General features: G+C 48.3%; 1 protein-coding gene across 1 annotated transcript; it reads left to right on the top strand.

Moving 5' to 3' along the window:
* The first annotated feature begins 3,542 nt into the window (after window positions 1–3,542).
* det1 (DET1 partner of COP1 E3 ubiquitin ligase) lies at window positions 3,543–11,610 on the top strand. Its single transcript, XM_056599438.1, has 10 exons — window positions 3,543–3,863; window positions 4,117–4,174; window positions 4,323–4,720; window positions 5,253–5,519; window positions 6,015–6,227; window positions 7,143–7,366; window positions 9,057–9,186; window positions 9,956–10,146; window positions 10,555–10,746; window positions 11,000–11,610. Exons 3-10 carry the CDS (start codon window positions 4,463–4,465, stop codon window positions 11,187–11,189), a joined length of 1,665 nt encoding a protein of 554 aa, XP_056455413.1. The 5' UTR covers window positions 3,543–3,863; window positions 4,117–4,174; window positions 4,323–4,462; the 3' UTR covers window positions 11,190–11,610.
* Window positions 11,611–11,902: the final 292 nt, after the last annotated feature.

Here is an 11,902-nt window from a genome sequence, read left to right as displayed (position 1 = left end):
TAAAATGGAATAGCCGGCAATTATCACTCAATTCCCTAGCGAGTCATGAAGCAAATGCGCTGCATTTGGTGGCTGCGGGGGATGCATTAAACTGTGCGCCTATATGCGAAAAAATCCCAGCAGATGATTGATTATTTATTTCTCCTGTGTGAATGACTTCCAGCAACAGAGTAAACAGTTATGTGCGTGGACACAGGGTATTTTGGTATATTTTGGTTAAGTGAGAGAGTGTAGTCATCTTAAATATGTCCTCCTTAAATATGGAACAATTTCCATATTTTTCGGTGAGAAAAAATAAAGCATATACTGCCATGCATATGCATGCGATTTTATGGAAGCTACTGGCAGATGGCAAAACTGTTTAAAAAATAATTGTACATTTGTCCAGTAGAGAGGCCTCAATGGCCATTTTGAAGGGGTACGATTTTAGCCCCATCCTGGCAGCCCCATGAGGAAATCTTCATTCCGAGAACATGCAGGCACAAAATAAGAGATAAAGGGCAACATTGGGATTTTCTATTTGCACATTTTACAACTTTCTCTGGATTTCTGTGGTGTGGTGGTTTCTAAAGTTTCCCCTTCTAATTACACAATTACCAAATGCATGCACTTAGTCATACAAAGAGACATAAATAGTAACGAGAAAACAGGCATTTCAATAAAAGACACGGAAATGCATGTAAGCCTGCACGCATTGACATACTCACGCATGTATTCTTAAACAGACACCGACAAGCACACACACACACACACACACACACACACGCACGCACGCACGCACGCACGCACGCACGCACGCACGCACGCACGCACGCACACACACGCACACTCGCACGCACGCACGCACGCACGCACGCACGCACGCACGCACGCACGCACGCACGCACGCACGCACACACACACACACACACACACACACACACACACACACACACACTCATACGCACAGGTCATGCTGAAAAGAAAATGTCATTAGATTTTGGTAATTTCGTACCAGGTAATTTCACATCCTTTTCCTGATGCTTCCCGGCAGTTTTCTTTGTAAGACCTACATTTATGGCTCGCTGAATTTGCTTTTACTGAAATTACAACTTGGTTCTTTGGTCAAGGATAATTGTACACTGCACCATTAACTTCTTCCAACACCGAGGTACTCAGGTTGATAGGATAATATATGGAATTTCCGCAAGGTATTTGTTTCAAATAACGCCATTGCAGTAATGCTAATAATACAAAAATGCTGTGGTAACATATCTGCATCCAGAAGATTGACACATGTTGGCTTGCGCATAATGCAATGTCGGTGGAGCGGTACCATGGGTTCTCCCCTGTCTCATCTGGACAGAGCTCAAGGATCAGAATGGAATCTACTAGAATCCTCCTGGGAGCAAACTGTGGCTCAGGTGACCTCAGTTGGGCTGATGTCAAGATGTGGTGATGTCGTTAAATAAATAATACAGTTACCCATTTCTTTGCCGTTGAGTTCAAATTAAATCTAGTGTAGGTTCAGCGATGACAAAACCCAATTTGCTGTTCTGTGAGCGAACATGGTGTCAAGACCATTGTGACATTACTAAATTCACTACAAAGCGCACACCCAACCAATCCTGCCCTCCTTAGGCTTGCAACAGTCCTTTAAAAACGGTGCAGATTACAGTCATTAAATCAAGATGCTTGAGTTAATGTTACTCATTTGTAAATACATCTCGGTCCAAGTTAACTTATCGTCATAAGTGTTGGTTTTAAGACGCTTTGGTGAGAGTGGGGTTAATGATGTATTGATTGCTGTTAGCTTTGACACCACTCATGTATTTATTTTGCTGTGTGATTAAAGCCTGGCATTTACTGACATAGAGCACAGTATTCTGTTGCACTGCTTTAAGAATTGCGTTAAGCCGAAGGGAATGGGCCCGTAATGCTTTTAGTGTTGCTCACTACGGTTTTCATCTGGCAACATAACATCTTATTATTTGTGTCTAAAGATACCTAGGTCCCTGGAGGTCCAGTGGAATATGTTGCTGAGATTATCCCTCGTTCAACCAAGAATTTTGGCAAACCTGAACAAATGCATCCTGATAGCGATATATAGAATAGTATTGGATTAGATAGAAATAGAGAAATATAAGGCCTTCCGTTTCAGCTCTAGCATTTAGATAATATACAGGCTCACATATAATATAACATCATATCCTATAATCTCAATATCATATAACATAATTTGACACCTGAGGGTCTTATTATATTATATTGTTGACTTGTTGTTCTACCCATGGATGTGTAACAATAAGTCACCGTTGATATTCCAGTTTTTTAACTTGAAGTTTTTGTTGCTAAAATAAACACGTGTAAAAGCGCTGCTTTGCAATTGTGCAACACATTGCTCCTTTCTGCAACACACTTCCTCCTGCATACTACACACTATTTCATACGACACTTGGTTAAAAAATGAAATCTCAGCGTACCATTTGGAAAACACATCTATTCAAAATACAAAACAAAATTGGAAATTGAAAATAGGCCTACAGGTGTGTAAATACACACCTGAAAACACCTACTTACAAAACTGAACAACAATCAGCCAGCTACAAAAAGGCCAAAGGGCAATTGTGCACGTCCCGGGGCAGCGCGGGGGAAATATATATCATTGTGTGCCTCGAAAAGACTTCGAGGGTAACTGCACCATCATGCAAAAATAGGTCCCTACAATACCCTACACATATCATCACATTTCTAGATGCACTTCATGATGCAGCTGAAGAGGACAGATCAGTAAAGCCCCAGTTTGTTGTTGTCTGGGACTATGTTAGTTTCCGTCGGGCTGTTTTGGTCCGGAACTGGTTCAAAATCCACGAACAATTTGAAGTCCACGAACAATACTTGCCCCCTTACTCGCCATTTCTAAACCCTATAGAAGATTATTATTTTTTGGCTTGAGGATGGCGCGTATATGCCAACCACATGCCCGCATGCCTCTTCTGCAGGCAAAGGAACAGGAGACATTGAGCTGAGGTCAATCCATGGATGTTTTCGTCACACAAGGCGAGGATCCATAAGTCCACCCACACACAATTTACGTGTTTTTCTGCGTTTACAGTACCGTAGGGCGTAGGCTACTGGAATGTACAGGATTGAGAATTAGATTTTTTTTGGTTGTTGTGAAAAACGTGCCTTTCTGTGGAAGTGAATAAAAACACTGAACATGAAAGACTGCAGTGTTTTATATAAAGTATAGTAGTGTGTTGCTGCTGATCTGAAAGTGTATTCATGATAGGCTACAAGTGTTGATAATTTTGTCATCAGAGTGACATTTTGACAGAGGATTGTTAGGTTTCGATAGCAGAGTTTCAATTTGACATAGATGTGAATGGTATATTTCTCAGTGTTGTGTCTTATTTGCTTGTGAGTTGAGTTTTGACACAATGAGCCAAGTTTTGGAAAACGTGTTCAAGCAACGGGCAAAAGCTGTAATGGCGGGTCCAAGTTTAAAAGATGCAACGCGGTTTCCATCCTGAGATGACGCTGTTGATTCCTACTGCCGTTAAGTCCTCAACAGCCAAACTCCGTACCAACGAGTTCTGGACGCTCTTCTTCCCTGCTTTCATGCCGTCGCCCTGTAGCTTTAGCTATAATAATATTAGGCATATCCACGCCGTTTTATAGAAATGTAGATAGATTGAATACACGTGAAAAACTTCTAATTTCTGAAACGTTCCTATTAATACGGAGACCATTTGCCAATAACCTTAACAGCAAAGCTCCACAAGTTCAAATACAAAGCTAGATAGAGAGCTCAGAAAGTTATCCAAGACTGGGATGTATGATGCTTCTTGAAAAGCTGGACGGTTGACTTTCTTGAACAATGAGTGAGTAACCAGTTTATAGTTTAACATGTAATAGTAGTGTTGTCGTCCTGGTCGTTCCATCGCTTCTTTAAATACTTTAGTAAATGTGGCGCTTGCCTCTCTTCTGCTCGCTGCCTGATGTTTTCCCAATGCAATTATAATGTGTTTACAGAGCAACGCGCCTCTGTTCCTTGACGCCTATGTTTCTGTAACCTTGTGGTAGGTCATTTGAGTCAAATGTAGCAATTAACATAGTTCTCTTCTTGCTTTTAAGATCAAGGGGCAACGTGTTATCCAGCGTCTTAGTTGAATTTAAAGCATTCCCACTGATGGTGAGTTAATTACATGAGGGATGGCTGTAGTTGAGCTTTTGAAAAGCAAATCACAGACTAATCTGTACTTTAGCATTAGTATATCATGCTATGTATGACTATGAATGGTTCAGTATCTTTGTCTCATATCTCTACACGCATCTTGCAGTTTTATGTGCAAGAAGTACCTACACCCAAGATGACTGAGAATAGTTTGTGACGCAAGTACTCCCGTGTCACCATATCTGGCACCACCACCACAAGTCCTATCCGGTCACTGAGGGCACCAACACACTCCCACTGCATCCGATGCGAGCCATGGAAGATGACAGCCCCACGCTGAAGCCCAGGAGGATCCAGAACCAGAACGTTGTCCACCGCCTGGAGAGGAGGCGGGTGAGCTCCGGCCGGGCCGGCGCTCACTGGTACCGCGTGCGCTGCTTCCACCAGAACCTGTTCCCCAACTTCACGGTGGTCAACGTGGAGAAGCCCCCGTGCTTCCTGAGGAAGTTCTCTCCCGACGGACGCTGCTTCATCGCCTTCTCCTCCGACCAGACGTCGCTGGAGGTAAGCCAATGGAAATCCAGGAGATACCTGGGTTGACTTCAATTGAATACACTTTATTGTGTTCTTGGACTCTGGTTGATGACTTGGTACTAACACACACTGTATGTTAAGCAGAAGTGGAAAGCACTCTACTGCTCCTACAACCAAAATAAAAAAATACAAAATAATTGAGTGATGCTTACTATTTTTTCTTTGATTGTTCCTGTCCGTACTTGTAACTTGCTCAATAAGGATACATGTAGAAGCCTCATCTAAGGTTGATTGGCATTATGTTCACCAATAATGAGTCATTAGTCGGGTAAAGGGATGCAAAATAATAAGAACCTCCTTCAACCTAAAGTATGATGTTTCAATTGTAATGTAGCCCCCAATCCTTCTTTAACTCTGCTACTCACAAAGGACGTGAGAAATGAACCATTGCTGCAAGACAAACACGTCCCCAATAGCGTGAAACCTCTTCAAGCGGAGAGGCTGTGAACAGTTGAACCAACAGAATAACCTCAGGCTCCCCTGTCTCCCCAAACGTCCACAGATCTATGAGTACCAGGGCTGCCAGGCGGCCCAGGACCTGCTCCGGGGCCAGGAGGGGGAGACCCTCTCCACGGCCAACGACCAGCGCTCCCTCAACATCCGGGGGCGGCTCTTCGAGCGCTTCTTCTCCCTGCTGCACGTCACCAACGTGGCGTCCAACGGGGAGCACCTGAACCGCGAGTGCAGCCTGTTCACCGACGACTGCCGCTACGTCATAGTGGGCTCGGCCACCTACGTCCCGGAGGACCCTCCCCCGTACTTCTTTGAGGTAGCGCAGCAGCTCTCTCCGCTCCACACTCCACACTCGCCCTTCGTCGTCTCCCCGGTCTCCGCTCGTCCAACCAGGGCGGTCTCTGCGGGCTGTGGAGGAGGAAGGGATGATGAGTTAGGGGTGCTTTTACTTTGAAGTTAGTTTGGTTTGTATGTGGCGTTTAAAAAAAAAAAAAAACGCAACAAAAAGGTTTTGTTGCATGTTAGTCGTAATCAACGCATGCAATCGTGCATTTATTCCAAAAGTTTAGTTGGGGATTTCCTCTACAGGGCAGGATGTGTCTTTACTGGTCTACACAAAGTGCTCCCTACAGGGCAGGATGTGTCTTTACTGCTCAGTAAAGACACAGTAAAGATACTGGTCCTTTTTTTACCGTTGACTGCCAAACCCAGCAGTGCTGGTCTGGGAGTCAGGGACCATCATCGGCCCCTTGTCCCCAGGGCCGTGGTGGTGAGGAGTGCCACTTAAACCGTCCCCTCCTCCCCTGGCCAGGTGTACCGCAACAACGAGTCGGTGACGCCCAACCCGCGCTCCCCCCTGGAGGACTACTCCCTGCACATCATCGACCTGCACACGGGCCGCCTGTGTGACACGCGCTCCTTCAAGTGTGACAAGATCATCCTGTCGCACAACCAGGGCCTCTACCTCTACAGGAACATCCTGGCTGTGCTCTCTGTGCAGCAGCAGACCATCCACGTCTTCCAGGTGGACTGGCACGCACACACGCACACAGGTTCAATCAGTCATAGAGGGTCATGTGTGGTGTTCAAAGCTCTGTACAGAGTGTCTATGTGCTGCGGGCCACAAATCGTTTGCCCATCTTATAGCCGCCTTTTTCCTGGCATGGTCTGCTCGTTTACAATGACTGAGGTAATATACCGGCTTGATTTCGCAGCCCAATTCCCGTCTCGAAACCTACACATATTTGGGGTTTCATTTTCATTACCTTGATTGGACGGCATCACGTATCAGGGGCGCGATATGGGTAGCGTCGTTGGATTAGGGCTGGGCGATTAATCACATTTTTTATTTATTTTTCATCAAATGTTTTATAGAAAGTGCAGAACAGCTGGAATCATATCTGTACATTAATTTAAATTTGAAATTTTTGACCATTCGTGTATGTATAAGGCGAAATTTCAAAGTTCTTAGTTACTAAGTGCTTTTGGGAGAGACATGCTGAATAAATACATCATGTTTTTCAAACTCAAAAATAATCGTTTGAATAAGCGCAATTTCAATATTGACCAAAATAATCGTGATTATGATTCTGTCCATTATCGAGCAGCCCTACGTTGTCTCTACAACAGAAACAACGCAGTGACATCAACAGGAGTTGTTCTAACAGTCGCATTTGACGAAGACGGTGAAAGATGGCGCAATCTCCGAGAAAGCAGCAGAGGAGCTTTCCTTACCAGGCTTTCGCCGGGATCAAATCGTGTTTATAGCCTTCACTCAGAGTAGCAAATTATTCGTAAGAGGTCTACGCTCCGTGCGCAGCCCCGCTTAATCCAACGAACCAAATCACGACCCCACCCGCTTGGCAGTGTAGAAAGGCCTACAGTGGTTAATGTGTGCTGCAGGCCACAGAGGCTCATGTGTGTGTGGTGGCCCCCCCAGGTGACGGCCGAGGGGACCTTCCTGGACGTGAGGACCATCGGACGCTTCTGCTACGAGGACGACCTGTTGACGCTGTCGGCCGTCTCCATGGAGACGCAGGCGGAGGGGCAGCCGGGCTTCCCCCGCCTCTACACCGACAAGACCATCAACTCTCTGAAGCACCGCCTGCTGGTGTACCTGTGGCGGCGGGCCGAGCAGGACGGAAGCGCCATGGCCAAGAGGAGGTGCGTGCTGCCCCTCTCTGCTCCTCCCACTCTCTCTGCTCCTCCCACTCTCTCTGCTCCTCCCACTCTCTCTGCTCCTCCCACTCTCTCTGCTCCCCTCTCTGCCCCTCCCACTCTCTCTGCTCCTCTCTCTGCCCCTCCCACTCTCTCTGCTCCTCTCTCTGCCCCTCCCACTCTCTCTGCTCCTCTCTCTGCTCCTCTCTCTGCCCCTCCCACTCTCTCTGCTCCTCTCTCTGCTCCTCTCTCTGCCCCTCCCACTCTCTCTGCTCCCCTCTCTGCCCCTCCCACTCTCTCTGCCCCTCCCACTCTCTCTGCTCCTCTCTCTGCTCCTCCCACTCTCTCTGCTCCTCTCTCTGCCCCTCCCACTCTCTCTGCTCCTCTCTCTGCCCCTCCCACTCTCTCTCTGCCCCTCCCCCTCTCTCTGCCCCTCCCCCTCTCTCTGCCCCTCCCCCTCTCTCTGCTCCTCCCCCTCTCTCTGCCCCTCCCCCTCTCTCTGCTCCTCCCACTCTCTCTCTGCTCCTCTCTCTGCCCCTACCACTCTCTCTGCTCCCCTCTCTGCCCCTCCCACTATCTGCTCCACTCTCTGCCCCTCCCACTCTCTCTGCTCCTCTCTCTGCTCCTCTCTCTGCCCCTCCCACTCTCTCTCTGCCCCTCCCACTCTCTCTCTGCCCCTCCCACTCTCTCTGCTCCCCTCTCTGCCCCTCCCACTATCTGCTCCACTCTCTGCCCCTCCCACTCTCTCTGCTCCACTCTCTGCCCCTCCCACTCTCTCTGCTCCCCTCTCTGCCCCTCCCACTCTCTCTGCTCCCCTCTCTGCCCCTCCCACTCTCTCTGCTCCCCTCTCTGCCCCTCCCACTCTCTCTGCTCCCCTCTCTGCCCCTCCCACTCTCTCTGCTCCCCTCTCTGCCCCTCCCACTCTTTCTGCTCCCCTCTCTGCCCCACCCACTCTCTCTGCTCCTCACTGTCACCTTACACCCTCAGAGGCTAAACACAACGTTTGTGAGCTTACTATAAGAGGGTCAATAATATGAATCTCAAAGGCCATGGGAAACAACATGACAGGGAAACATGTCAACAATTTGAATTGTTGATTCATCTTTTGATAATTTTTCTGATTACGTTTGGTAAATAATTGCAGGTTACAGGAGCCCTGAGTGATTTTGATTTCAGGTTGCTTTATCTTCATTGTTTATTGGTGTTTATAATTTCTTTATTATGTTCAACCAAAAAATATTTCTTAAGCTATCAGTAGATATTTGTTGTTTTTACCTAGATTATGACTTGAATTAAATATTCAATAATGGATTTAGGAGGAAAAACAACATTCTGTGTTTATCACCATCATTCACAAACCCCAGGTTTGTGAATGATAATTTCTATAATTTCTTTTTCAAGTCATTATTTAAGTAAAAATAACAGATCTACCAATTCCATAAGAAGGGTCAGTATTTGGTTGCACATAAGGTGCAACCAAATACAACGGCACAGGTGGTGCTATTGTAATGGTCTCCTCATGTGTTCACCTGCTGGTGGTGCTATGGTAATGGTCTCATGTGTTCACCTTCTGGTGGAGCTCTGGTAATGTTCTCCATCATGTGTTCACCTGCTGGTGGTGCGGTGGTAATGTTCTCCATCATGTGTTCACCTGCTGATAGAGCTCTGGTAATGTTCTCCATCATGCTTTTCCCAGGTTCTTCCAGTTCTTTGACCAGCTGCGGAGGTTGCGCATGTGGAAGATGCAGCTGCTGGATGAGCACCACCTCTTCATCAAATACACCAGCGAAGACGTGGTCACGCTTCGAGTCACCGACCCCTCACAGGTAGGAGAGCACGCGCCAGCAATGACCAGAGATAAGCAGACATTAGGTGACACTGGATTGTGTTGGGACTTCTCCTGTGTTATGCGTTCAATATCCAAATGTTTCATATAATGGCCGGGTCAGAAGGGAAACGTAAGATCATTTTTTAATAAATGGCTTATCGTCATAATATTTAGAAATTGAACATTGGTACATTTTGTTATGGAAATGTGTATGATGTAGCAAAAACCAAACCAATTACTTGTAGAATAGTAAATAGAGAAATGTGCGTGTTTTTAAAAGAGGGAGGTAGCGTGGGTGATACCACCGTGAGGTCGACCAATTATTGGCCCGGCTGATATTTGTAAAAAATAGTTTTTTCATGTTTATTATTTTTACTTCATATTTGTGACTGTTGCGTTTTGAATAAAACAGAGCCTAATTTATCGGTGACTATGGGTCAATCTTTCCTTGTTTGGCCTGTATTTTATTTAGTAATTTACTGGAAATTAACACTAGCTCCAAATATCGGTTTCCGGGAGGATTTTTTTAAAAGACGTGGAAATCGGCCATGAAAAAGCAAAAAGGGCTGAGGGAACGGCCTTCAAAAGGCAGGGTGCTGGGAAGCCCAGGGAACCCATGAAGGCCACCACACGGTGCTGATCCCGGTTCTATCCCACCATCCCTAACCTTACTCCAACCAACACACACACGGTGCTGTCCTGCAGTCAGAAGCACTGTTTGAAGAGCGAACCATTGACTGACAGCTAGTCTCCCCCCCTTCCCCCAGCCGTCGTTCTTCGTGGTGTACAACATGGTGTCCACCGAGGTGCTGGCCGTCTTCGAGAACACCTCGGACCAGCTGCTGGAGCTGTTTGAGAACTTCTGCGACCTGTTCCGCAACGCCACGCTCCACAGCCAGGCCGTGCAGTTCCCCTGCTCGGCCTCCTCCAACAACTACGCCCGACAGGTCCAGAGAAGGTCAGAGGAGCGCCGGGTACTCTGGGGGTTCCACTCATTACCATGACTTCATTTTCTCCGGGTTTGACCTCAGCCATGTGGGTTTTGGTTGTCGCTGGCGGCACAACAGTGTTCTGCGGTGTTTGCTGGGAACTGGATCTCCCCCAGCCTGAACCCAGAGGAACTGGAGGTGTTCCCCCGGCTGCACATCACGATGTAAACCGGAGCTCGGCCTCCGACCGGGGTTGCCTCGGGAGGGAACCCATTGTGCAACCGTTGCTTCTGATGATGCATTACTTACTGATTTTCTCTGATGGTTATTGTTAGAACCCTCTGGGTTCAGCAGAGCTTATTGAACATGCTAAGGTTCTCCTCCTCCATCCACGGCGTCGTGGTGGTCCACCTAGTGACCACGTCTCCCCCTCCCAGGTTCAAGGACACCATAGTGAACGCCAAGTACGGCGGGCACACGGAGGCGGTGCGGCGGCTGCTGGGCCAGCTGCCCATCAGTGCTCAGTCGTACAGCAGCAGCCCCTACCTGGACCTGTCGCTCTTCAGCTACGACGACAAGTGGGTCTCGGTGATGGAGAGGCCCAAGACCTGCGGGGACCACCCCATCAGGTACCAGGCTGCCGCATGCATGCACCCACGCCCAGAGCCTCCCACCCACGCACGCTCGCTCCCTAACACCCACCCTCCCACCTTATCAGGTACCCGGCTTATGCAACCACCCTCCCTCCCTCCCTCCCCATCAGGTACCGGGCTGCCCCGCCTGCCCTCGCCCAGACCCTCCCACCCACCCACCTACCAACCCTCTCCAGATCAGTGTCAATTGAGTCCTCCAACCGCGCGCCTCTCGCCCTCTTGTCCCCAGGTTCTATGCGCGGGACTCGGGCCTGCTGAAGTTCAAGATCCAGGCTGGTCTCCTGGGTCGGCCCGTCAACCACGCCGTGCGGCGCCTGGTGGCCTTCACCTTCCACCCCTTTGAACCCTTCGCCATCTCGGTGCAGCGCACCAACACGGAATACGTGGTCAACTTCCACATGAGGCATGTCTGTGTGTGAGGCTGAGCGAGAGATGTGTGTGTGTGTGTGTGTGCGCGCGTGTGTGTCTGTGTCTGTGTGTGTGTGTGTGTGTGAGATTGTGTGAGAGACATGCAATCACACCTGTGGACCCGCGCTGGCGATGACTACACCTTCAATCAGCCCCTCGGTGGGGGGCATCATTGTACGGCGGCCCCCCCCTCCATCCCGCCAGAACAGCGGCCGCCTCTCCATCAGCCCCCCCGCACAGCGCAGAGCTCCGCGGGGAGGGAAGCCCCTAATGAGAGGTTAGGCTAATGGCGGGGGCCACCGTCTTCCCATCCAAGACATTTGCAGGGATTTTAAATGACATTTTAAGTCTGTTTTTTTTTATATATATTTCTTTATGTAAATATTTTATCGCAATAAAGTGATCGATCTTATATTATCTAACTATTTTGTGTTTGTTCAATAAGGGTGCTTGTGTGTTAGTTCTTTGTAATAGGAGTATATATTGCATAACCAACGCGATGCTTTTCCTAAATGCCTGGAAAGGCGAATCTCCCGGGAATCCAAACAGCGTTATGTTGTAAAAGACCATTCATGTGCAAAGTCTGGTGAGCAGACGGGGGTCTGAGGGGCGCGGGGGGGGGCCTCCGGCTGGGACCTGGAGGCAGATGTCAGGGGTCAGGTTGGGGTGGAGAGCAGATGTGAGGGGATTAACTGTCCAGGTAGCCTCTGGTTACATACGGTCC

The sequence above is a fragment of the Gadus chalcogrammus genome, chromosome 9 (genome assembly GCF_026213295.1).
Source record: "Gadus chalcogrammus isolate NIFS_2021 chromosome 9, NIFS_Gcha_1.0, whole genome shotgun sequence".
Classification (NCBI taxonomy): Eukaryota; Metazoa; Chordata; class Actinopteri; order Gadiformes; family Gadidae; genus Gadus; species Gadus chalcogrammus.
This window is presented reverse-complemented; position numbering and strand designations above follow the sequence as displayed.

Coding starts and splice junctions, on each gene's coding strand:
- det1 (XM_056599438.1), top strand. CDS start 4,463: ATGCGAGCCATGGAAGATGACAGCCCCACGCTGAAGCCCAGGAGGATC. Junction 5,520..6,014: donor CTCCCCCGTACTTCTTTGAG/GTAGCGCAGCAG, acceptor TCCCCTGGCCAG/GTGTACCGCAACAACGAGTC. Junction 9,187..9,955: donor GAGTCACCGACCCCTCACAG/GTAGGAGAGCAC, acceptor CCCTTCCCCCAG/CCGTCGTTCTTCGTGGTGTA.